This window comes from Condylura cristata, unplaced genomic scaffold (genome assembly GCF_000260355.1).
Source record: "Condylura cristata isolate star-nosed mole 26May11 unplaced genomic scaffold, ConCri1.0 scaffold00002, whole genome shotgun sequence".
NCBI lineage: Eukaryota > Metazoa > Chordata > Mammalia > Eulipotyphla > Talpidae > Condylura > Condylura cristata.
The window spans coordinates 2,094,790-2,121,463 of record NW_004567103.1 but is presented as its reverse complement, the minus strand read 5'-3'; the positions used below and the strand labels follow the sequence as shown (position 1 = coordinate 2,121,463).

At 49.9% G+C, this 26,674-nt stretch overlaps 1 protein-coding gene across 1 annotated transcript in view; it reads left to right on the top strand.

Moving 5' to 3' along the window:
* Positions 1–11,208: 11,208 nt before the first annotated feature.
* The window catches only part of LOC101624222 (UDP-glucuronosyltransferase 1-1), a 55,325-nt gene continuing 39,859 nt past the window's right edge, over positions 11,209–26,674 (top strand). The window contains exon 1 of the mRNA XM_012729310.1: positions 11,209–12,060. Within this exon, the coding sequence (XP_012584764.1) occupies positions 11,209–12,060 (852 nt within the window). The remainder of the gene's footprint in view (positions 12,061–26,674) is intronic.

Below are 26,674 nucleotides of genomic sequence, written 5' to 3'. Positions count from 1 at the left end.
CCCCGCCCCGGCCAAAACTCGAAGCGAACGAACGCGCCCCAAGTGCGCGCCGCCATGCTGGCGAGGGCGGGACGCCGGCGGCCCGGCCACAGAGCGATGGACCCCAGGACTACGCCTCCCAGGAGTCCCCGCGGGAGCGCCGGCACGTCGCGCGCGGCCTTCTGGGCAATGTAGTTCTTTTGTCTGGAAAGTTCGGGAAGCCGTGGAGCGCTGCGCAGGCTTAGCGATCTGCTGATACAGTTCATTTACTCATATTTTTTAAAAAATAGTTTTGTGGCATGTTTATTGTCGCGATGCCAATTATTTAAGCACTGGGAAGTAGTGAAATACCAGCCACTACCCTTGGGATCTGAGCTCAAAACATTTGCTTAAAGCAAATCCTTCAGACACCAGATCCCGTTTCACACAAATTCATTTAGATGAGTATTACAGCTGATGGAACATTTCATTCACATTTTAAAGTTTAAATGCACCGCTGATAGCAATCTATACTGGTCGCAGCAGGGTTTGCAAAACTCATTTGTCTGGCGTGGCCAAATTTCCTAAGTTACTTACAATGGTGTACATTTGTGTAGGTTATGAAGGTTGACATCCATTTTGTAAGACATCTTCCAAATGCAACATCAGTACAACTCCCAAGGACAATGCTCCCTGTAACCTTGAATCTTTATAACATCCTCAATGCTTATTTTTTTGTCTCCACCGACCCTAAGTGGTATACAACAGGGTCAAAATCATCTAAGAAATGACCACCTCCTGCCCACTCGAACCCTGTAGGTGACTATTTGTCTAAACTTCGGGCCTCTCTTCTGTCCAATCCAGCCTCCATCCAGGAATGAATGAGGGAGATACAGAAAATCACTTTGGCTTCAGCTAAAGATTTGAGAGATTAAGACCAGAAATAATGATAGATGGAGTTGCAAGGCAGAGCTGAGATGAATGGCAGCCTATGGGGGTTGTATTTGGAGCATCTGAGGGAGATTCATGTGGCTAGAATGTTCAGGAAGTGATGCTAGGGAAAGAACCAGAGTTAGTGGACAGGCCAGGAGGCAAAAGTTCTGCCCAGGAGGCAGCAATGGGAAGAGCCTGTCTCAGGTGGTCAGTGGGCACTCAGCCACGCTGCCCCTAGCGGCCCCTCCTGCCTGGCTGGGTGGCATTATCTCCTGCTGCTTCTCTTGCAGCCTTGACTGCTTCTCCTTTGTCTGTTGTGCCTACGCCCCCAATTCCCAATAGGAGACATTCCTCAAACTTCCATTCTCTGAAGGTAGAGTTTAATCTACGAGGATACCTCCCTATGGACGGCTGTATCCTAAGTCCTTCAACAGTGCCTGGCTCATTAGAAGATCATAACAAACTGTAGCTGAGTGAATGAATGAGGCGTCAACACCACCATCCTTCCCCTCATTCAGCTCATAGTTTGAAGAGCTGGAGTTGAAGCTTCATCTTTGGTCCCTGCCCCCAGCCACTTGAGACTCAGAGCACGCACAACGCTTCTTCCGTTTCACGGCTCTTTCTGCACCCAGGAAGTCTCATCCACGTTAGGACAGTCGTCTTCTGGGTGACTCCTATTTTACCCCTCCTGCCCAGAACTTCACCCCCAGATCTGACTGAAATGCACCCCGAGAGGCCACCTCTCCAGCAAGAGCTCCATGATTCGCAGGGCCTGGAGAAGCGCCTCTCTCGACACTCTCAGACCTCCCACTCCACCCTCGTGGTCCCAATGCTTCACATTTTATTCTCACTACTTACCTGTTCTCTAGGTAACATGTTTCCAAATGTGCCAGGGGCTGGTGTTACCTGTCCTCCCAGCAAGGGATGCCTATTCTCCCAGATCAGCATAACAGCCCATCTCAGGCTCTAGCACAGCTACACAAATTTCTAGATCTTTCTAAACAAGATACAACCTTTTCTTTTGTTAACTTTTCAGGATTTTATGTGCCTTTCTCACAACCCCTGTCTCCAGCAGGCATAGCTGATCATTTTGCTTCTGCCTCCAAGCAGGGATTGTGCTTGATTTGCCCTGCAGTAGTTAACATTAACACGTTGATATTTGTATTTTACTTAAAAACACGGATGGGGGCCCTACCTGATGGCGCCATGGGTTAAAGCATGGCACTATGAAGCTATTGCAGCCACTGTAGCAATGAGTTCAATTCCCAGCCAGAGAGGCAATCCACATGGCATGGCAGACCTCTCCTGATCTGCCTGCTGCTCCCCTCAGCAGTGTATTTATCAATCTGCCTATTCTGCTCCCCACTCTGTCTCTAGTGAAGCCTCTCACCCTCTAGTCTGTACCCCAGTTCTGAATGCATAAATAAATAAATCTTTTTTAAAAAGAACAAAAACACAGATTAACGACTTTGTAGTTTATAGTGAAATTTTAAATTATTTATTTAGACCTGTAATGCTATTGATCAGACTCTAGGCCCATGAAGACTGCACTCACGTGTGACTGAGGCTAAATTGTTCGGTTTGTCCTAGACCCTAAAACTGTTCTTTGAGGCTTCTACTTCCAGCTGCAGTTTCCCTCGCATCCTGAGCAAGTGAAAGCTGACAACCTTGAGCCGAGGCCAGCCTGGACCTGAGGATGCAGAAAAAGAAGGGCACCCCAGAGGAAGAGGGATGCATGAGCAGAAACTCAACTCCAGTTACCTGAGAAAAGCCTTTCCTACGTCATGTATGAAGTGCTCCAAGACTAGCCAGTAAATCTCAGCCAAGCTCTTATTTCTTTGCCCCAACCCACTCTTCAATTTCTTTTGGTCTTTGGTCTCTAAAAAATTGGAGATATTAAATCCCACCCACCCCCCAAAGTATTGTAACTCAAGGGTAAAAACAATCGAAGTTTCAAAGCTGTAACAACCAAGTCTAGCTCAAGCGGGCCAGGGAAGATGCCCGAAGCTGCCACTCCCATTCAGCAGGAAGGAATTTCAGAAGACAGGGAGCAGCAGGTTATAGACAGAGGAGGGGGATTGTCACCAGCCCAGGGACCTGTAAGTTCCCTGTTCCTGAAGACAAAATTACAGAAAGCCAGGAAAAACCAACTGAGAGCAAGATAGAAAACTTGTGTAGTATTTCAAGATGGAAAACGTGACACAGGACCGCAGCCCGCCACGGGTCCAGATAGCACCGAAACAGAACACGGGGGCCACTGGGCCTGCACAGCCCCTGTCCTTGTAAACTCTCCAGTCCACTTGAAAGACAGGAAGGGCCTTTGACGAAAGCCCGCCAGTTCTCCAGGCTGCCCACTCCTGGCAAACCTAATTTCCTCCCACCAACTCGAGTCTCAGTTTTGACTTTCAAGGGACGGGGGCTGGCTCCTGCCCTTCCACCATGCCTTCGTCATGCAAAGAGCTATACAACAGACATGGACGATATTGCTAAAACACCAGGGGCCATTGGTCGGGGCCAGACAATGCGGAGGGCTTCCAGGCACACTCACGAGGTCAGTCTCACTCGACAGATGAGCAGACCTCGGTGGTGGGAGGTAGATAACGTTGACAGGATGACACAGCCAGTGAGTCTCAGAACCAATATTTGAACCCTGGTGATCTAACACCAGGACCTATGCTCTTTTGTTTTTTATAAAGATCTATTTTGTTTATTTTTGCAAACAAGAAATGAGATGTAGGCTAGAGGTTGGGGTGTGAGAGGATCCACCAGCGACAAAGTGGGGAGCAGAGCAGGCAATGGGCAAAACGGGAGGGGTTTGCTGTGCCATGTGGGTCAGCTCCCTGGCTGGGAATGGAACTCAGGTTGCAGTGACTGGAGGTAGCTTCATAGCGCTGAGCTTTAACCCCCTGCGCCACCCGGAGGCCCCTGGAGCTGCGCTCTTCGTCACTGATTTGAACCTGTCACCTGTCTCCTTAAAGCAGGCTGCTGTCTCCTTGGTCCTCTCCCTCCCTCCTTCCTTCCTGCTTCTAGCCAGCAAGTAGTAATGATAACTGGCTTGCACACTGCTGGTGGAGTGGCAAGCTTTCCAGTGAGTGCTGTCACTTAGATGAATCCATTTAATGAAACACAACCATCTTATGATCCTTCTATAGTGGCCGAAGTTGCTGGGGGTGGAGTGGGGCTTCTGGGAAGCTCTTTAAAGGGAATCGCTCGCCATTTTGCCCTTTGTCCCTTTGTCTCTCCTTTTCCACTTGAGATAAAGACACAATGGCTGGAGCGGTGGCAGCCATTCAGGACATGAAGAAGTAGATCACTTCAGAAAGACAGGAGAGCACTGAGCTCTCGACGGCATTATAAAATGGCCAGATCAGCCTTGAATAGTTCCTTCTCGACTTTTTGTCTGCAAGGGAAGACTTTTTGTTCACTGAAACTACTGCTTGGTGGAGTCTCTGGTGTTCGTAGCGGAATATAATTCCCAGCTGGGGCATAGGTCTTGACCCGAGGAGCAGAAGAGGGAGAGACATACAGAAAGTAAAAATATGAGCATTAGTGATATTCTGTCCTTGCATGTGTAACCTATTTATAAACTAAACCACAAAAATCCAGTAACATAGGGAGTTTTAATCACCCAGAGACATGGATAATGTGAAGTAGCCGGCCAGCTCGGAAGGATGGAGAGAAGCTGAGCAGGCAAACTCCTCGGTGTGTGTGTGTGTGTGTGTACCAAGTGTCCATTGATAAATGCATGGCCAGGTGTAGTGCCCGCTAGGAGGGCTGCTATCCACCCTTCAAAGGCACTAAAGTCTAATGCGTGCTTCGTACTGGACAAAAAAGGGCAAATTCTGTCAGACCCACCTGTATGAGGCTCCTGGGACAGGCATGTTTGTGGACAGAAAGCAGAAAAGTGTTTCCCAGAGGCTGGGGGTAGGGCGCGGGTTAAGTGGGAGTTAACGGGCATAGAGTTTCACACACGGAATGACCATGAGTCAGGCAGCCTCTGGTCGAGCCCTCCTGGAGCTCCCCAGAATGAAGGCAGCCACAGACAGAGGGTGGGGCAAGGGTGCTGGCAATATGCTCAGGCTTCTCAGGGGCAGCCAGCTCCCCTCCCCGTCAGGAGGGGTCCTTTCATGCAGGTGACATTCTGACCAGGAATCCAGATAGAGGGGTTTAGGGTGACACCTTGGGAGAGCTTGAAACTGAAGTAGGTATTAAGTTGGGGGTGGGTGCTGGCATGGAGGAATCCATTTAGGGGACTTCCCCCCTATTTTGGGGGAAGATTTAAAAAATTCATCTATGCATACAGAACTGGGTGTACGCCAGAGGTGCAGAGGCGGTGAGAAGCTTCACCAGAGACAGAGTGGGGAGCAGGACAGGCTGGCTGACGACACTGCTGAGGGGAGCAGCGTGCAGGCCAGGAGAGGTCTGCCGCGCCCTGGGGGTCACTGAAGCGGCTGCAGCCAGCTTGCAGTGCCGCGTCCTAACCTGTTGCGCCACCAGGGAGGGCCTTTCCCCCCTATTTTTAATAGTCCTTATGTTGACTGGGGGACTGTCACCTAGGGTGGGCCCCTTACTTTCTAGCTTCCCTAGACCAGTCAAAGGTAACGTGCCTATGGATCTCTGGGGCCCTCTGGGGAGCTCACTCCAGGGCAGGCTGGGGGTCCGCTGTGGGACCCTACCTTTCGCTCTGACAAAGTTCCCAGTGGCTCCAGCTCTGCCGGTCCGGGGCTCTGAGCTGCTCAGCCTGGACCTGCCCCGTGCAGAGGGGCCGCCGCTGGACACATGTGGCTATTACACACGGAGATGAGGCTCGTCCTGACCGAGACACCCTGGGGGTCAAAGATGCCCTGGGTTTAGAAGGTTAATTGAGGAGACTAGGAGACTGTAACTGCTCTCATTTTTATATGGATTACTGTAGATCACAGGGGGCATCTGGAGGGTTAAGCAAAATATGAAAGTGAATGTTACCCATTTGCTTTTAAAATGTGGCCACTAGAAAGCTGAAAACTACCTGAGAACTTGAATTGTATTTCTGGGGTCAGTGTTGTCTGGACATGGTACCCGGCCCTTCCCAGGACCCTACAGGCCAGGCACTGGAGCCTCGCCTCGCCTGCTGTCACTAGAGGGGGGCGGGGGGGGGCGCCGGGGAGGCAGGAAGGGGGACTTTTTAGTCCCAGGGCTGAGGAATTCGGGGTTCGTTAGCCTTGGAGTCAATCCTGAGAGTCTCGATTCCCAGTTGGGCAAGTTCCTCTTCTGCTGGTCACCTTCCTCGGGGGTGCTGCCCCCAGGGACTCTGGGTACAGACTGTAGATAACAGCATGCCCCAGCCAGAAACCCCCCAGACACCCACTCTGGCAAGCTCTAATTATTGGGGCACACTTTCAAGGCTCATATTACTATTGCAAAATCTGGGAGTTTTGCTTCAAATGGTTTATGTAAGATATAACACCCTGACCCTGACCTGAAAAACTTGCATTGTAATTCTGTAATTATTACTCACGTCCTTATCTACCCTCTGTTAATTAATCTGCTAGTTATCTCGACTACTGCTATAAATTAATCTTTCAGACGGGAAGGTCCTATCTTACTAATGGGTCACGCAATCTAGCAAGAGGGTTGTCATCTTTCATCGTTTGAAAAAGAGTGAAAAATGGAAAAGTAGAATAGAGTGGGGTTGGATTTAAAACACCAGCGTTCTGCTTCCAGTTTTGTTTTGTTTTGTTTTTATGCACACAGAACTGGGGTGAGAGGACTCCCAGAGACAGAGTGGGGAGCAAAAGAGTGTGACAAAGTCCAGGGGAGCAGCGGGTGAGACAGGAGAGGTCTGCCAAGCCCTGGGGGTCACCTTAGGGCGGGGATCAAACTCCTGCAGAGGGAGCTGCGGCAGCTTCTGGCTTCGTAGTGCTGCATTTAACCCACTGTGCCACCAGGGAGGGCCCTTGCTTCTGGCTCTTACATTACCAGTAAAGTAGCATGAAGGTGTTGTATGTTCTTTTAAGTGATGATCAGTGAGGTGAAGCGACAAGAGGAGAGGCTGGAAAAGCTCAAGACAAGATTTATTGCACCTGCGGGCCCCAGAGACAGGGTCAGGACAGGCCACGCAGGCCACAAGAGCCTCCAGCGCTGGTCTGGACAAAGGAGAAGCAGGAGCAGGTGCGGCTCAGTGCGATGTCCACTGGCGTTCTATGCAACAGGAACTCCAGCAGGGAACGGCTTCGGGCTGGCAAGCAGGCACCATCCTGTCAGACTCAGTCCCACGATGTGCCCAGGGGCCTGGCCCCTGGCCCTGGGGTGGTTGAGGGGAGGGGCTGTGGCTGACCTGGCTCTGGGTAGTTAGTCTGCATGTTCATGGCAATGGACTGGACCCTTTGATGCTGCTAAGAACTGGCTAGTCTAGGGGGCAGTCTGCCCCAGCCAGAAGGTTTTTTAAGATGTCGAAACACCACTATGCACAAAAATAAAAAGTATGAATACAGGAAGATGCTTTCTTTTCCTGTAGAAATCTCTGGGAATAGAGTACCTGGGTTGTGTGGATGATCATGATGTTGTTTTTGGATTTGGTAGGTTTGGATTTGGGGCCCCGGGGTCCACCCTGGGAAAGGGGTCCCCAGAGCTCCCCTCTGAGCCGCACACTGTGAGTTCCCAGGCGAGTTTCTCCCCGAGACAGAGACTCAGTTATATTTAAAGTGCAGGTTTACTAGGGGAAAGGACAGGAGTGCTGGACACTTGCATAGGCCCAGTGGGTGCGGAGAGCTGCCCCGGGGGGGACAGGCCTGCTGAGGGGCTGCGTGGCTGCAGGCAGGTGGCCTGAGAGAGCGGCCTCCGCTGAGGGTCAGTGCGGAGAAGCCCGGCAGGCGCAGGTCACGAGCAGGCAGGGGGCTGCTGCCCTGCGGAGGGAGAGGGGGTGGGAAGGAGGCCTGCGGCGGCACAGGTGGGCAGAGTACTGAGGCGCCGGTGGGGCAGGGCTGGGTTCGGTCACCTTCCTTGGTAAGGAGGCTCACTGTGAGCGGGTGTATGTTCCTTCATCTCCACGTCTTCACCCTCACGTGACACTCCCTGTGACAGTCTGACCCTGTCTGAGTGTTGTCCCTCCTGACCTGGGTGTTGAGGCCTAAGGGTCCGGGTTTTCATAACTTGATTAATGGCTGACGCCAATCCCTTCTACCTCTACCTCCTTGTGGAAGGTTCCTGACCCTGTAGCATCCCCTCCAGCCTTTCTATTTCTCTCCTCTATCATTCATTTTTTTTAAAGATTTATTTATTCATACAGAACTGGGGTACAGGCCAGAGATGCGGAGGGTGAGAGGATTCACCAGACAGAGTGGGGAGCAGAACAGGCAGATCGACGAAGTACACTGCTGAGGGGAGCAGCGGGCGGGTCAGGAGAGGTCTGCCGCGCCCTGTGGGTCACCTCCGGGGCAGGCGGGAATCGAACTCATGCGGAAGTGGCTTCAGCTTCTCAGTGCTGTGCTTTAACCCGCTGTGCCACCAGGGAGGGCTCATCATTCATTTTTTAAAGAAACAGCCACAGGATTCTCTAGCTCCAGGAGAGGTCTGGCTCTTTGGAAGCTTACATGACTTGTATGCTAATAGGTGTCAAAATAAAATCGTGGTTTTAATTGGATTTTTTTAGTGACTAGTGACCTTAAGTGGTTTCCCTGAACGCGTTTTTCCTGAACTCTTTGGTGAAGAGTTGTTCTCTTTTTAACTAGATGACTGGATCAAGAAGATGTCTCTCTCTCTCTCTCTCTCTCTCTCTCTCTCTCACACACACACACACACACACAAAAGGGAATATTCCTGAGCACTCAAAAAAGATAAACTCATGCATTGGCAGCAACATGGATGGAGCTGGAAGGGATCAGGCTCAGTGAGATAAGCCAGGAGAAATATAAGGGAAACAAGATATAGGGGGGAAAAGTATATTGTTTTTATAATACAACACAAAACAAAACAGACAATTGTAAACCAGAGATATCCTATGGGGAGGGGTACAGAAAGGGGTCAGAAAGAGGGAGGGATGTGGGGAATTATGGTGATGATGGGTGGGAGAAGTGGGGATGGGAGAAGTAAACATTGTCTTAAACTGAACAGTAATGTGATAATGTAAATAGATATGAAAATAAAAATCTTTCTCTTATAAAATATTTTTTCTTCCTCATTATTGAGGTTGAGCATCCTTCCTATACTCTGGATGTAAGCCTTTAGTCAGTAATATGCCCCGCAAATATATTTTCCCTAGTCTGCGCACAGATTTTTAAACATAAAAATTGTATTTGAGAATAGATTTTGATTTCTAGCAAAATTGGAAAAAATTTTCTGTATCCTAAACCCAGTTTCCTCTGGATAACATCTCACACGGTTATGATCTGTTTATAACAACTAATGAGCCAATACTGACACAAGATAGTCAGCAAAAACCTGTGTTTCCCAGAGCTCACCATTTATTTTTTTTTAAGATTTATTTATTTGTGCATACAGAACTGGGGTACAGGCCAGAGGTGCCAGAGGTGCCAGGGCGGCGAGAGGCTTCACCAGAGACAGAGTGGGGAGCAGAACAGGCAGATCGACGAAGTACACTGCTGAGGGGAGCAGCGGGCGGGTCAGGAGAGGTCTGCCGCGCCATGTGGTCACCTCCGGGGCAGGCGGGAATCGAACTCATGAGGAAGAAGCTTTTTAGATTCTCAGTGCTGTGATTTAACCCGCTGCGCCACCAGGGAGGGCCAGAGCTCACCATTTTTAAACTAACGTCCTTTGTCTTTTCCAGGACCCCATCTGGATGTTACACCACATTTCTCATGTCTCTGGCTCCTCTAGACTGAACATGTTTTATCCTTTTATATCCAGAACATCAGGGCTCAGGCTGTCCTTGTTATGATGACCTTGGGTATTCTGAGAAGTGCTGGTCAGGCATTTTGTAGCTGGTCTTTCAATTTGAGTTAAGCTGAGTGTTTATCATGGTTAAACCAGAATTATAGATTTTTCACAGAACACAAGGTCAATGTCATTTCTTGCTGTGGATATCCAATTGAAGAAAAGACTCTCCAACAAATTGCCTTTGCATCTTTGTAAAAAAAAAAAAAAAGAATTATCTACGTATGGATTGATTTCTGGAATTTTTATTCTATTCTATTGATCCATTTATGAACTGCTTGATCACCCCAGCTTTTTCATAAGCTTCTAAGTAAAGTAGTATTTGGTCTCCCTCTTGCTTAGTTCAGATGCAGTAACACGATAGTATACACGGGGTGACTTATAAACCACAGAAATTAATTTTTCATGGTTCTGAGGTCAGATGTGGGAGGTTAGTTTATAAATGATCAGGTGCTGCTGTGAGTACTCTTTGGGGTTGTAGACTGACAAATTCTTGTACCCTCATGGGTGAACAGAGACTCAGACTCAGTGAGAAGAAGCAAGCTATCAGCAACAATCTCTAACCACTGGGCTAACAGGCTATGTACGAGAGGAAGCAAGGCTCCTGTTGATGCCTACAAAGGCACTAATCTCATTCATGAGGGCCCCACCCTCAAAAACTCATCTAATAGTAACTAATGCTCCAAGTCCCACCTCTTAATGGCATCATAAGTAGAGTTTAATATATGGATTTGGGAGGAACTTAGCATATGCATTTGGGAAGAAAACTGCAAAAACAGAGAGAAGAGAGAGCCACTCCAGCAGAGTGCTTCTGACAGGCACTGGGCGGGTGAGTGCCCAGTGTACTTGGGGAAATGAATATAAAATAGGTGACAGTCACACAGCATCACATCCCTAGGATGGCCCAAGTGGCTGGGATCATCAACTCTACTTCAGCATTCCAGAGATGGAGCAAGACCCTTGCCAGGTATTGCAGAGACCCTCAGGAATTCCGTCTCCACTGCCTGCATGGTAGCAGGGGCCAGACACTTCAAGTCCTTCCTTGGATCCTGGAATGCCAATGTTTTTCTGGGCAGTCTTTGGTAGTCTGAGGATAGAATCTAAATGTAGCTTTGAGACAGATGCCAACAATATTAGTTTATTAAATTTATTTTTCAATCTGAGACCTCAGGTTTGAAAACATTGCTTAACAATTTGGTTTCTAAATGGATATTGCAGCGACTAAGCCAAAGAGCAAAAATTACATTTACCTGTTATTAGATAACAGGTGCCTGTGAATATACCACTCACTAGGTGCCATTCATGGCAAATGATTGGCCATGAGTTAATCTTTTTTTGAACGTCTGAAAACACGCCCTCCCCTAGGGCAGGTTTTGTACCTGTCCTTCCACACCGACTGTTGCACAAGGTCAGAAGCCTTGCGTTGCTCTGGGCGGCAGTGCTATGATGGCTCCTGCAATGTTGGCTGGTTTCCTGCCACTCTGCGTGTCTTTCCTGCTGACAGCCGGCTCTGCAGAGGCAGGCAAGCTGCTGGTGGTACCCATGGACGGGAGCCACTGGTTTACGATGCGAGAGGTCGTGAAGGAGCTCATCCACAGAGGGCATGAGCTGGTCATAGTCATGCCAGAGGTGAATCAGCGTGTGGACAGAAACCTCAACTTTACAGTGAAGACGTATGCGACAGCTCACACTCTGGAGGATTTGAATAAAGAATTCCAGATTTTTGCGGACACTCAATGGAAAGTTCGAGAAAAAGATATATCTCATTTGTTGAATCCGCCCAGCACTATTTTCCATTACTTTTTTTCACACTGTCGGAGTTTGTTTAATGACCAAAAATTAGTAAAATACTTAGAAGAGAGTATTTTTGATGCTGTGTTTCTAGATCCTTTTGACATGTGTGGCTTAATTGTAGCCAAGTATCTGTCGCTCCCTTCTGTGGTCTTCACCAGGGGAGTTTTTTGCCATTATATGGATGAAGCTACGCAGAGTCCCATCCCTCTTTCCTACGTCCCCAGGACATTCTCCGAATTGCCGGATGCCATGACCTTCTGGGAGAGAGTGAAGAATCAATACTTGCACGTACAGGAGCATTTATTTTGCCCCTATTTTCTCAAAACTGCTTTAGAAGTTGCCTCTGAGATCCTCCAAACACCCGTCACCCCCTACGATCTCTATAGCCATACATCCATCTGGCTGCTTCGGAATGACTTTGTTTTGGAATACCCGAGACCAGTGATGCCCAACATGATCTTCATCGGTGGCATCAACTGCCACCCCCCAAAGGCACTGTCCAAGGTAAGTCAGGTCCCTCAGCCTGTTGAGAACAATGTGGCCATGACGTGAAACAATCAGGGTCCCCGCTGGCCGGTGGCTTCTTGTTCACCTGTGCTGTCTTCGGCATGCCTTTCTGTAATAATCAAATGAATTATTTTGTCAATTCTTTTCATTGTGTGGGTGAGCAGACAGCTGGTGTCATTGTTTATAATGCTTACCTGCAATTTAAAATAATGTTTTTGGAAAAAGTACTGAAAAACTCAGTAAGAAAATTTCTTGTTTACTAATCCCAGGTCATGCTTATGGAAAAATGTTCATAACAGGTTTGAACTTTTTCCCCAGTTTTTCTGAACTGTAGCTCATATATTTAATGCCAGGTCTCGCATTTATTAAAATACATTCTCATATCAGAAGGCCATATTGCTTTTTACTTTGCTTTTTTTGGCTAGTGGATAAGGTATAGGCATCTTCACAGCCAGGACCTTCACATCTGCTGTATTCTTTTTGATCACTGCGTGAAGCGAATTGGCCTGCATGTTCTAGTTTATTCCACTAACCAACACTCAGATACGTACACTTTTCTGCTTTGCCTTTCTATAAGCAAGGCTTACCAAACATTCTTAAAAACTACTTTGCAGTCATACATTTCTGTATTTTTGCTCTTCCATCAATAGGTTAGGATCCCAGAAGCAGGCTTGCTGGGTAAAATACACATTTAGCAATCATTATTTTTAATGTTTATACATAAGAACTGGGATGCAGGCCAGAGTTATGTGGGCACGGGAAGGTGAGAGGACTCACCAGAGACAGAGTGGGGAGCAGAACAGGCGGATCCACAGAAATCCACTGCTGAGGGGAGCAGCGGGGATACAGGAGGGGTCTGCTGCTCTGTGTGGGTGGCTGCCTGGCTGGCGATAGGACGTGCTGCCGTGGCTGGCAGTAGCTTGATAGAGCTGAGACTTTAACCCTTGTGCCCTGGAGGGGAGACTCTACATTTAGTTATTTGTAAGTGTCTGTTGCAAAATCTCTTTTGTTTGCTTGCTTACTGCTCTTTAAAAATGTAAAAATCATTTTTAGCTCACAGGTCATACACATTTAGTTTACTAAGTTTCCCAGTGTTTGCAGAGGTGGGGGACGAGATTTCTGGGTTCCCCAGGGCAAAGTCAGAAGTGGGGTCTCTGAGGAAGACAGGGAGTCTTCTAGAAAACGTTAATTCTACACATATTGAAATACTGTCCTCCCTCTGAAACAAAACAAAACACAGCCTGCCTGCTGTGTGAAACAACAGGCGCACGCAGTCAGGGCCGTTTTGCTTGCAACGCGCCCAGCTCCCAGGCAGCCTGCCTTTGGGGTTGGCCCATGTCCTCTGACCTTTGCAACCTTGTGCGCTGCCTCTGTGCTGGCCTATGTGGACTCCTCTTCACAAACCTCTCACTTGCAGGGTTTGGAAATCTTGTCCTTCACCTCTCAAAAGAGGAGGCACATTCTGGGTGATGTCATTAATCTTTCTGTCCCCAGCACACCCCAGGGGTGACTAGACTAGAGCTCCCCAAAGGCTAAGAACAAAAGCCTTTTCTTGCTAGAAGTTCCTCCGCCCTCTAGGCTTTGCTGGAAAGCTAACATGCGCGTTACTAACGCGACAGAGTGGTGGGCTCCCGCTGGGCATGCGTGGGCCAGATGCCATGACATGGGGGTCTGCAACGAGACACTTTACTGCAAATCAGTTGGCAAGGAGACAGGGGATTAACTAAAGCTGCTTCCCCAACTAAGAAAGGGAATGAAGTTATATAGGATTTTGGGGGCCAGTGTTCTCGACAAAGGAGTTCAGTGTTATTGGCTTAAGGAAAGGGCTAAGGGCCAAGAAGCTGGAGACTTGGTCAAGGTCAAGGGGTAGTTACAGGGTAACTCATGCAAGGAGCAATGTGAGGAGAATGAAAAAAAACAAGCCTCAGAGGAAAGTTTGGGTTCTTTTTTTTCCTTTTGTGATTTAGGGTCTAAAAGTGATTTAACCATCTAGCCGCACTCACAGAGTGTAGCTGAATGTGCTGACTCTACACTCAAGTTTTCCAGCGCTGCGTTCGATTCCTGCCTGATCTGTGCTGGAGGGCGGAGGCCTGGAGGAGCGGTAGTGCCAGGCAGTGGAAACATCCACACAGCGTGCGGAGATGCACAGAGAGTGGTGCCTTGAGCCCTGTCTGGGGAAAGCAGGGAGGGCTTCCGAGAAGAGGCGCCTCCACCCTGGACTGGGAGGCTGTCTGGACCAGTGGGGGTGGGGGTGGGGGGGCGCCAGCGGCTCAGAATGTCCAGCGCCCACCTGCTGCGCCTCTCATATTTGCTTGGCTGTAGGCCATGGCTTCTCCAGCACCAAGGCTCAGCTCCGCAAGCCCCTCCTCAGTCCAGAGCAGGCCTGGCCCTTGTTCAGCAAGGGGGTGACTACCATATGCATCATAGAGGCAGTTATGTTTTCTTCACTGGAGGTAGAAGAGGAAGAAAACAGGTAAACTTCTGCAATGGTCCCGTAGAATAAAGACACAACAAGGAGGTGAGAGCCACAGATAGACAGGACTTTGAAGAATGTCTTAGCTGAGGGCTCTCTCATGGTGGTCCAAATCCAGATATAGGAGCCCAAGATGCCTCTCAATGGTGTGAGCACAATCACTCCTCCCTCAAAGATGACTGACTCATTGATGGAGATGTCCGAGCAGCTCATCTTCAGGAGTCTAGTGAGCTCACAGAAGAAGTGGGGGATGGCGTTGTTACCACAGAAGGACAGTCGAGCCAGGGGCAGGGTGTGCAGCAGAGAGTGGAGATAACTGAAGAACCAGCACGCAGCGACTAAGGAGACACACAGCTCCGGCCTCATGATGGTGTTGTAGTGGGGGGGCTGACTGATGGCCACGTACCTGTCGTAGGCCATCACTGCCAGAAGGAATATGTCAAAACAAGCAAACCCTATTAAAAAACGCATCTGGGAAATGCTCCCAGCATAGGGGATGGACTTGTGGTCACTGTGCATGTTTGCCAGGATCTTTGGGACAGTGACAGATGACAGACACACATCAGTGAGGGTGAGGAGGTGCGAGTCCAGCCTGCTGAGCAGGATGATGAGCAGGTTCCCCAGCACCGTGGTCAGGTACATGCCCAGGAACAGGGCGAAGACCCCCCCGCTGCTCGGGAAGGATGGCACTGAGGCCAGCACTGAGAATGCCCATTCACCTGGAGACTGGTCACAGGCTAAGGGTGGGCAAAGCCCACCCTGAGGCGCCTGCTTGCTCAGCAGGTATGTGGCAAATAGGTGACTTTTCAGCCAACTGGCGGGAAAATGAAATAATGCTCTTCCTAGAAATAACACTGATGTCTAGCCTGTGAAATACGCCTGGATCTGTTCCTGGCGAGTCTGGCAGGGAGATGCAAGTGACACCAGCCTGAAGGCTGAGCCTCGCCCCTTTACAGCACCAGGCCCCACCCTGGATCTGCACCCCAGGGTGGGGCCCTGCCACTTCCTGAAGCCATTCTGCCTTCAATATGTCCATGGGTCACGCAAAGGGATTTAGAGATATACGAAACCATAGGTGACTTTACACTTACCTCTAGCCAGCGAGATCTGTAGTGGATATTAAGTCATGTCTAGTTTTATTGTTTTGCTCGTATTTACCTATAAAGAATATAAGATAGATGGTTTTGTAAGTTATGAATCTGTGGGCCCAAAAGGGTTTCAGCAGGGGGGAGGTTATCTATATTCATTAATAGAAGCATATAGTTATAAATGTAAATTAGTAAGCATGGCTTTCAAAGAGAAATTCAGATCTAAAGGGGACCTTTTAACACAGGAGGTTGGATAAAGCACATTTTGAAGTAAATTGTCATAAGAGAACTGATGGATATTGTCTATTCATCCCGTCTGGTTTCAAACAGGCAGGCTGTTTTTAGGAAAAGGCACCTGGTTTGTTAAATCTTGTTTGAGAACAGGGGTCATATCACAGCATCGCCTGTCTGATGGAGTCATCCTGGTTTGGTGACCGAATGTGTGGGTTTGTCACCTGTGTGGGTATTTCAGGGGTTTTTCCTGAGAGTCCCCTGTAACATGAGCTGACTGAGTCTGCTCAGGGGAATTACGTTCAGGGAATTGAGAAGAAGATGTGGCATATATACACAGTGGAATACTACTCAGGAATCAAGAGGTAAGTTCCTGCCATTTATGTCAGTGTGGATGGAGCTTGAGAGGATACCACCAAAAAAAACAAGTCAGAGGGGAAAAAATAAATACCAATATGCTGAATATAAAGTACTAAATTAACAGATAAAGACAAGCTGAAAAACTAACCCTTGGTAGCTGAGGACAGAACTGAGATGCCAAGAGTTGGTGTGGGGGAGGGGAGAGACCAAAGAGGGAAGAAGCCCAATGGTCTGTGGTGGTAAGTGTGGGTGAGCTGGTGGTGAGTGCACCAGGTTGGGGGGGTACCCCAATATTACTTCAGTTAAAAATAGAGGATAAAATAAAATGTAAAAACAAACAAGTAACTCAACTATGTTATAAGTAGAGTAGATTATCATTTGGGGGTTTAAAATAATTTTAATGAAGAAAAAAAATAACCCAGGTATCATTTCCAGTCTTTTCAAATTTTGGTGAATTCTGCTAAAGTTAACTAGCTGGAAAAAATTCAAGTTTAGTCTACACAGATGGAGGCCTGGGAGGGCAGAGCAGTAGCAGATCTGTTTCCCTGAGTCTCAGCTTCTGACTTCATTTCAAAACTCAAATTTTAGCTGTTAGTGGGGAAGCCCAAGGCCTCCTAGCAAGATGATTTATTTCAACTTTCTAAAAAGGATTTTTTATTTATGCACACTGAACTGGGGGTACAGGCCAGAGGTGCAGGGGCAGTGAGGACTCCCCAGAGACAGAGTGGGGAGAGAACAGGCAGATAAAGGAAGCACACTGCTGAGGGAAGCAGCAGGTGGGCCAGGAGAGATCTGCCGCGCCACGGGGGTCACCTCCGGGGCTGGGGATCGAACTTGTGCTAAAGCGGCTACGGCCGGCTTTGTAATGCTGAGCTTTAACTCATTGCGCCAAGTTAAGGGAGGGCCCTCAACATTTTTTTTAATCAAAGTTTTCAAATGTGCACAGATGGAGAGACCATAGGATAATGAACACACATTTACCCATCTCCAGTTTAAAAATTTTCAATATTTTGTTATATTTGTTCATTTACCCTTGTTTAGCTTCTAAGAAAATTTTGACTGTTGTTTTAAGACTAGATCTGTATATTTTACTTCATTCCTAAATATTTCCCTAAATATAAAAAGCAGAGGAAATTTGTTATGTAACCACATTATTATTGCAAACAACAACACCATTAATTCTTCATTTGTTATGGCAATTTCCCAGAGAAATCAGACGGCACTCAGAGAGGTGGAGAGAGATTTACTGTTACACGACAGACTGAGTGGAATAGGTCCCGAAAGACTGAGCCTTGAGTTGCATGAGTGACAAGGTTTATGCAGGTTGAATGCGGACCCTTGTGGCCCCATTCCTCAGAGCAGCAGCGTTCTGTATTGTTCGGGAAGGGGTCAGGGTAGCCAGAGCTACTGTGGACAAGCAGCTCCCTGCAGGGACTTTGCTCCAGCGAGCTGGAGAACCCCAGCAACAGACTCCCCCAAGCAGCAGGCCTGGGAAAGGAGCAGAATCCAAGCAGCAGACTTGGGAAACTTCCTGCTTCACACTAACACCCAACTTTTAGTCTCTAATTAAATTGCCCCAGTTGTCTAAAAAAAAAAAAAAAAAAAAAAACTTTCACATATAGGTCAGTGGAATCAGATAGGATTAGGAATTTCCAACCCATACAGCTATGTTAGTTGCCAAGATCACTGATTGAGGGAAGAATAGGCCCCTCAGCCCTGGTCCAGAGACAACTGAGTGTCTATGTACAAAATAGCGAAGGGAAGTTGGACCCTCACCTCACACCATGCATACAAATTAAGTTAAAAGGGGTGCAAGGCCCATGTACTTAGCTTATATATATTTATGTTATCTTATAAATATAAGCTGAAATGACATAGAAGAAAACTGAGGAAATCTTCATCACCTGAGGTCTGGCATTGGTGTCTTACATATGACATGAAAAGCACAAGAAACAAAGAAAAAATTGATCTATTGGATTTTGTCAAAATGAAGCATTTTGTGCATCAAGGGACATTCTCAAGAGGGTAAAAAGATCACTGAAAGAAGGGAAGAAAGAATTTGCAAATCCTAAGACTAAGATGCTAGTATCCAAAAATCAATAAAGAACTGATGAGAAAATGGGCAAAAACCTTGAATAGGTGTGTCTTTGGAAAAGATTCAGAAATGGCCAACAAACTCAGGAAAAGACACTGTGGGAATGCAAATGAAGTCCACAGGGCGAAACAAGTGCACACTAATAGGATCATACTTAAAAAAAAGAGGAAATTAGCAAGTGTGGGCAGGAATGTACAGCAGTGGGCTGGGTGAAGGGACCTGGCTGCCGTGGGAGCCTGGCAGGTTCTCTGCAAGCTAAGCACAAAATTACCCTGTGGCCAGAGCCACAAATACTTACCCTGGCAACTGCAAACAGGCAGTGAAGCGAATAGTGTGTGGGAATGTTCATAGGGGCTCTACTCACAGCCGCCAGGAGCCACACCACAGCCCCAAAGTGTGAAGGAGGCACTGCACAAAGCTTGCTCCCACAGAGGGAGATTCCATCATCGAAATGGGGGCTTCCGGCTCGGGCTGCGTCAGCGGGAGCCTTGGACACACGATGCCAAGGGAGGGGCATTGAGACTCACACAAGCGATCGCATCTACGGGCGAGTCGGGAGAGGGCTGCCGCGCCCTGTGGGTCACCTCCAGGGCCGGGGATCGAACTGGCACCGAAGCGGCTGTGGCTCGCTTGCAGTGCTGCGTCCCACCCCCTGAGCCACCAGGGAGGGCCCATGCCACTCTGTGACCAGCCCACTGGTGGTGCTGTGCTGGCTGGAGCGTCGCGCCCGGCCTGTGTCTGCTGCTCCCCTTGCAGGAGGACACCCCGTGCACTGAGTGCAGACGCCACGGCTGTGTGCTGGCTTTGGCTCCCCAGCGACCGGGAATGGGGGTGCAGGACCCGACTGGGGGGCCAAGTATGGTTTGGCTGGACAGTTCCAGCCTCTGGCGTTTGGTGTGGACGTGCACCACGACACTGTTGATGCAGCTGACAAAACGCTGAGCCACCCGGTCCCGGCCCTCAGGTTGCAGCCACCCTGCCTGCTTCTGGCCTCTTGCTGGGGCTTCTCACTCCTCTCTCTGGGGTTCTTCTTTTCTCATTCACACCTTCCTGCAGGGCGGGCAGGACCACACTGGGCTTTCCTGTCTCTCTTCAGCACCCAGCCTGGTGTCGCGAGCACATCTATTGGAAGGGTGAACTCATGGGGGGTAGGCAGTGCGCCTCAGGATGGTTGTTCCAAGAGGAAGAAAGTAACTGGCACGCCTAGGCTGCAGCCTATGCTTTTGCACCTGCTTCCTCGGCACAGAGAGACCTGCTCAGGGTAACTGGCCTGCTCTCCCTCGTCTGAATTTTAGCCAAGAAGGGCTTTAGGCATTCCAAAGAGAGCCTGGAATTGATATGGGGAGTAGTCAGATAACAGGGCGTGGGGGGCCGGGGAGTTCTAGAACAGTCCAGGAAGAAAGAATGAGGAGGAAAAGCATGAGCAAGCATCTAAAGGGCGAGACTGGGGACTTAGGGGTCCCCAGGGCAGGGAAGAAACTGCCCGAGCTGGTGGCCGGGGGCTTTTCGGAAGGAGACTCTTCCCTGCTGGCCATGATCTTGCTGAGGACTTTTGCGTCAGTGCTCATTAGGGAGATTGGGCTGAAGTTTCTCTGTGTTGTCTGTTAGGTTTTGGTATCAGTGTGATGTCAGCTTCGCAGGATGCAGTTGGTAGTTCTCCTTCTTTCTGGGGTTTTTGAAAGAGTCAGTGCAGGATAAGCACCAGTCCGTTTCTGAACATTCGGCAAAACTCATCTGTCTACCCGTCTGGTCCTGGGCTTTTATTCTTCGGGAGGGTTTTAATAACTACTTCAATTTCCTTGCTTGTAACTGGCCTGTTTAGTTGTTCTATTTCTTTGGATGATTGTAAAGTTGTAGGAATTTGTCCAGCTCTTCTAGATGGTTGAACTTGTTTGCACAGAGTTGTTCATAGCATTCTCTGATTATTCTTTATTCTTTTGATTTCTGCTGTGTCTGTTGTGATTTCTCCTCTTTCTGTTTATCTGTGCTTTCTCCTGTTTTTCCTTTGTGAGCCTGGCTAGAGGTTTGTCTGTTTGCTTACCTTTTCAAAGAACCAACTTATGGTTTTATTGATTTTTTTTTATAACAGTTTATTTTTACATCATTTTGTAGATTTTTTTTCCATCTCGATTGTAATCCCCGTGGGTTTCCCATCACCAAGTCACTGTGGTGCCAACACCATAGTCCTGTGCATTTCCCTCGTTCCCTCCCCCCCCCCCGTTTTTGATCCCATTCCCCACTCCACCCCCGCAAAATGTCTCTGGTATATGGTTGTTCATTATTCTTGTTATTTTCTCGCCTGGTCCATTATACTCCTGCTATGAGTGAAACCATCTGGTATTTTTCTCTTTCTGGCTTATCTCACTAAGCATGATCTTTTCCAGCTCCATCCAAGTTGCTGCAAAAGACATGTGTTTCTCTTTTTTGGTTGCTGAGTAATATTCCATTGTGTCTATGTACCACATCTTTCTAATCCAGTCATCTACTTTTGGGCATTTGGGCTGCTTCCATGTCTTTCCAATTGTAAATAAAGCAGCAGTTTTATTGATTTTTTGGGTTATTTTTCTAACTTCTATTTCACTTATTTCTGCTTTGACTTTCATTATTTCCTGTTTTCTTCCAGTTTCTGAGTTACTTTGCTGTTCTTTCTCCAGTTCTTTAAACTCTTTTCAACTATCAGCTATACCAATGGAGGAAGTAGAAGTCAAGAAAAGCCAAAAGAAAATCCTATGTACAATTAAAAAAGAAAGAAAGAAAGAAAGAAAGAAAGAAAGAAAGAAAGAAAGAAAGAAAAAGAAAGAAAGAAAGAAAGAAAATCTTCCCTCCCCATCTGCTCCACGGCTTCAGCACACCTGCCCAGGGCCTGGGGCCTTCCCCACCGGCTCTGCCCCTGGGCACAGCCGCGCATCAGAGGGATCGGGCCCTCTGTTGAAGCCATAGCCACAGAGCGAGAGGCAGCAGAACAGTCCCAAGGCAGCACTGTCACGGAAGGGCCCAGGGCACCGAGGAGGGGGTGCGTGTTGACCTCAGTCCCATCCGGGTCTTGGGGAGCAAGGCCCCAGCTGGCCTGCTCTCACACTTCAGGCTCATGGTTCCCCCGTGGCCTGTCTTCCGCCTGCCGCCGCCACCCTCTCCCTGGCCGCTCTTTGGGGCCTTTTCTCTCTGCCACGTTCCCCGCCCATGTCCTTTCCCACCTGGCCTCTTTTACTGTCTCAGGGTGAACTGTGCCACCAGGGGGTCACCAGGAAGGACATCCCGCAGCTGACTTGTTGGGAAGGGCGACAGGAGGTAAAGTGAGGCCATGAGGTCGCCCCGGGTCACGGCTTAAGCACTGGCCGGTATCAGGAGGTGATACAGCCGTGCGTGTGTGGGGCCATCCAAGCCCGCGTTCCTAGATGCCCCAGCAACGTGACTCTGGGTAGTGTGCAGTTTCTAGGTAGGCCCCACAGGGGTGCGGTGGCACCCCACAGAGCCCCGGCTCCGTGAGACAATGACTGCGAGGGCGGGAGGGGCAGAGACTGGCAGGCGTCTTAACTAGGTGCGTCTTCTACAGCACAACTATTTCCATACACTTGCGTAAGCCTTTCTTCTCTAAAAAAATATTTATTCACTTATTTCTGCACACAAGAGCTGGGGTGCAGGCCAGAGGTGTGGGAGTGAGAGGACTCAGCAGGGACAGAGCGGGGAGCAGGACAGGCGGGTCCGCTGAAACACACCACTGAGGGGAGCAGCGGGGAGACACGAGAGGTCTGCCGCGCCCTGGGGTCACTCCCTGGCGGGGGGCCGAACTGGTGCTGCGAGGCTGCAGCCAGCTCCACGGTGCTGAGACGTGTCCCCTCACGCCACCAGGGAGGCCCTACATCAGACTCTTTGTCTCCAGACGTCCTTCTTCCAAAGAACCTACTTAGCCCTGCCCACTGGAGGGTGGACCCGCACCATCTGGGGTCCCCAAGCTGTGCAGAGGCACCTGCACAAGGCTGCCCGCCTGCTGGCAGGTGGCGAAGAATTTGCATTTTGGCTGCCTACCTGGGGTCAGACCCATGCTTGCAAGGTCCTTCCCACCCCGTTCTGCAGGTTTCTCCTTTCCCAGCCCCGCCACCCTTCCTGAGCCAACGGGCATGGGTTAGAACAGGGCCTCGCGTGCCAGTTCCACTGTCCTGAGCCAACGGGCATGGGTTAGAACAGAGCCTCGCGTGCCAGCCCTACTGTGCATGACTAGGCCTGGTCGAGTCTCTTCTTGTTAGGCCAGGAGCCACCTCTCACTTGCAAAGCTTGGCTTCTGCAGCCTTCATGTTTCTGACTTTCCCACAGCAGGGCGCCATGGGGCAACCCGCTCCCCTGGGCCTCTGTCACGAAACCCAGCGGTCAGGAGTTGGGGCACGGCCCCGCCGAGGTGGGCAGGGATTTCTGACTCCCTGCCTCACTCGTGTGGAGCGTAGTCTCTGGGGGCAAGTGGCAGATGATGCTTATTTGTGTTTCCCAAATGAGCGTCTGTTCCTTCTACCGTCTCTTTCTCATGTGAAACCTTACGGCCTGAAGAGAAAAAGAGAAATGGAACAAAGAGGCAAAACAAAAGCTGGTTTACGGCCTCCCCGGTGGCCGAAGGCCAGTCTCAGCACTGTGAAGCTGTTGCAGCCTCTGCAGCATGAGTTTGATCCCCAGTCAGGGAGGGACCCCCAGGGCGCCGACCTCTCCCCGCTGCTCCCCTCAGCAGTGGACTTCAGTAGATCTGCCTTTCCTGCTGCCCACTCTGTCTCTGGTGTGTCTTCTTACCCCCCGCACCTCTGGCCTGTATCCAGTTCTGTATGAATAAATAAGTAAATCTTAAAAAAAATCTAGTCCATGCATTCAGCAAACACTTCCTGAGTGTCTGCTGTATTTTTTCCATCTGAAGTTGCAGAAGTTACTTACAAACTTCCCTTCCACTGGTGGCAATCCTCTGTTTACCACCTCTATCATCTTGCACAAGGCCAACTCCAGAAAGCAGATTAGGAGGATGAGTCTTTGTGTCCGAACCAAGTTCCCTTACACTCAGCGTGTGACTTTCTGTGGAACTACCATCGTTGCAGATGAAGTTTGCTAAGAGGAGGTCATCCAGGGTAGATGGGGAGACCGCTAACCCACAGTGGCTGGTGTCCTCAAAAGAAGGGGAGATTGAGCAGACACGCACAGGGGGAGAAAGCGAGGATGCCAGGGGAACACCTGCCTGTCTGAGGCAGGTGAGGCCGGAGTTGCCACTGACGCTAGAAGGCGGGTTGGTGCAGATGCGCCAGCATTCCTGGGAGGAAGGAAGGAACTTGCTAGGGAGGCCTGGGCTTCAGACTCGCAGACCACAGAGCTGGTGCATGCTGCCGTGTGGGGCAGAGCCAGTGGGGTTAGGCAGGCGGCTCGCCCCAGAATTCTCCTTCACCACCGGCGAAGTGGAGGCTGGGGCTGAGAACATGTGCACTAAGTCGAGTCTTCTGAGCAAGAGAAAAGCCTGAGCGTGGGTAAGCGAGGGAGGGCCGGGAGTGACAGCCGCCTCCTGGCCAGCCTGCCAGCGGCGTGGCCGTGGTTCTCCGGAGAGCTGTGCCGCGTGGCTTGGAATCCTGTTCTCGCCGTCTCCGAAGAGTCAGGATAGAGGACAGTGGAGCGCCGGAGACCAGCTCCAACAGTTGGGGTGTTAGGGTTCCTGCAGGAAACGGTGGGCCCCTGAAGGTGAATGAGGGGGCACACACTCCCTCAGGTGCGAGCAGAGCATGTCCCCGCTGACAGTCTCAGCCGTCTTTGCGTCTATGTCAGCAGGCGGTGGGGTTACATCAGCAGTGCTTTGAGCAGAAAAACAATGACAGCATTCCCCCCAGAAGAGCTGGGTTTTGTTTGACTTTCAGCCAAGATTGTAACATTTATTATTTTTTAAAGAAAGACACAGTTAACAAGCAAAGTGTTCTCATTATTCTTTTTTTTACAGCTGGACACACAATTTATTAACAATAAAGCAGGCATCTGAATTCATGTGGCTACAGCCAACATTTCTATTTGTATCATAGTGAAAGATTAGCGAAACAAAAAAGAAAGCTGCTTTTATTTCGGCTACTAATGGCCCTCATTCTCATGAAAGCATCCTAAAAATGTAAAGCAAGGCCAGCGTAAGGAATGAAAAAGCTTACTTTACTCAATTCTGTCACTAAAAGAGCAATAGTAGAGTTCCTCATTGCAGGCCAAACAACAAAGGCTTAACTTTTTTATTCCCAAAGGTTTTTCTGGAGCTTAATTTAGTGTGCACGTCTGGGAGACAGTGGAGCGATGGAATTTGAGTCATTGGTTCCGGGCAAGAAAAAAGACTCCGGTTCCTTTATAACGTGCTATTAGCACTGTCTTGTTTTGCAGCATTGACTTTGCTGTAACAGCCAATTGCTCTTATTAAAACAGCCCGTTATAAAATCACTTTTGACTTCATCTAATGCATCCAAATGCAAAAGTTGCTACAAAGACAGGCATGGCCGAAACAAGACGAAGAGATCCAGTAGGAGCCGACTTGGGGCCCTGACTTTTCAGGAGCGCCCCTCATACCCAGACTGTGTCAGATGGCACGCGATGTTTGCTCTGCCCCAGTGGGGGACTTCTCCGTGCTGTCCTCAGGCTTTCTGGAGAGGGAGACACAGCTGGGTGGGGCACAGAGGAAACTCAGCCCAGACATTCAGACAGAAGTGGGCGAGGGGCCTAATTGGTTGAAGCCAGCTGTGGGCTTACAACAGCGGTTCAGTGTCAACTGAGGCCTTTTCGGCCGGAGGGCAGCCTGCAGAGTTAGGAGAGACCGCTGGGGAGGAGGGAAGAGGGCGGTGTCACGAGCCGCAGGTGACATGAGGGGTGGTGGTTCCCAGACAGGATTTTATTATGCTCAACGCAAACTCATCACACGGGGGAAGGCCAGCCCGAGGTCCCCCCAAGTGCCTCGGTCCATAGCCGCCGAGGCCACCGGGGCCCACGGGAGTGTGCTAACACCCAGGAGGTTTTGCACTCACCCAGGAGCAGCCTCCACCAAGGGAGGACACCCTGCGGCAGGGTGTCCTCTGAGCCCAGCCAAGAGCAGGTCCTCGGGGTCTCAGGAGCCCATGGTCTGCACGTGTCCTCTGCGGCGAGGGCAAGAGAGCGAGAGGGGAGAGGGTGAGAGGAGAGAGGGCGAGAGGGCGAGAGGAGCGAGGGCAAGGGTGTGGCTGGAGAGCAGCGGGGCCAGAAGCAGACCGGCTCCCACCAGCCCCGAGTACTCTAACCTCTGTGCTGAATCTGACGTTTAAATCCTTGCTGAATTCTCGGCTGTCACTGGGGGGGTGGGGGGGTGAGTGGGGGCTTCTGCTGATCAGCGATAAGCTGAGTGTCTCACAGCTCCAATTTGTACACGTTAGACACATGCTCCGATTTACATCAAAATGAAGGTTTGCATTTCGTGTTCCCGCCAGGAGCCTCGCTTACGAAACCCGCCGCGAGCCTGGTGGCTTAGCAGCGCCAACCACTTATCCTTGCTGCTTCCTGAACTCCCCCGGGATGGCCTGCCCTGGGCGTGCAGGGGACAGGCTGTCTGTGGGGTCTTCCTCGTGCTTGGGGGCCTGTGGCAGGTCCCAAGCGGCTGGCGAGCTCTCCATGGCCGCCTCTATGTGACGGAACTCTGCTGCAGTGGCTGCCGAGGGCTTCACATTGCTGCCCATGTAGTTCTTCTACAAGCATCCAGAGCTAGGCGGACATCCCTCGCACGAGGCCTTGACTCCCAACCAAAGCGAGTGTGCTCATGCCCCCGGGGCCTGTGGGTTCCCAGCCCCACCTGGCTTGGGGGTGTGGCGAGCTCCCATTCTGCTGACGCCCACTTAGTGGACATCTGCCCGGCCACTTCCGCAGAAGAGGCCCATGAGTGGCCCATGCCCTTGCTCTTCCCAGCCCCGCCCGACCCTTTGTCAGCCGTGTCTCGTCCTGACCCCGCGGTAGCTCTGCTGGTGCTGCGTCCTCGAACGGGCTCTGGCGGCCTTTCTGTCCGTCTCTGCTTTGGACCTGCCGTCTGCCCTTGGGGCTTCCCATCCAGCTGGGCGCTGGCCCCTCTCCTTGTCCTTCTTGCATAGCTGAGCACTGTCCACTTGCTGTTTCGCCCACGGAAGGCTTCCATTTCAGTATCATCAGGTTAGAAGAGAGTCCGGCTTTATGTTTCGTTATGAGAAGAACTGCAATGTTTTTCTTAGAGCAAAAGAATTCAGAGCTAAATCCTAATGCTGTCTACTTGTGATGCCACGCTTGCAAAGGATTGGTTTCCATTCTTCCTTTTGGGGTCACACATGCCTTGGAGACAAGGTGTGACCAGAGCTCATGTCCCCAAACCAGCACCTCCTCACTGACCAG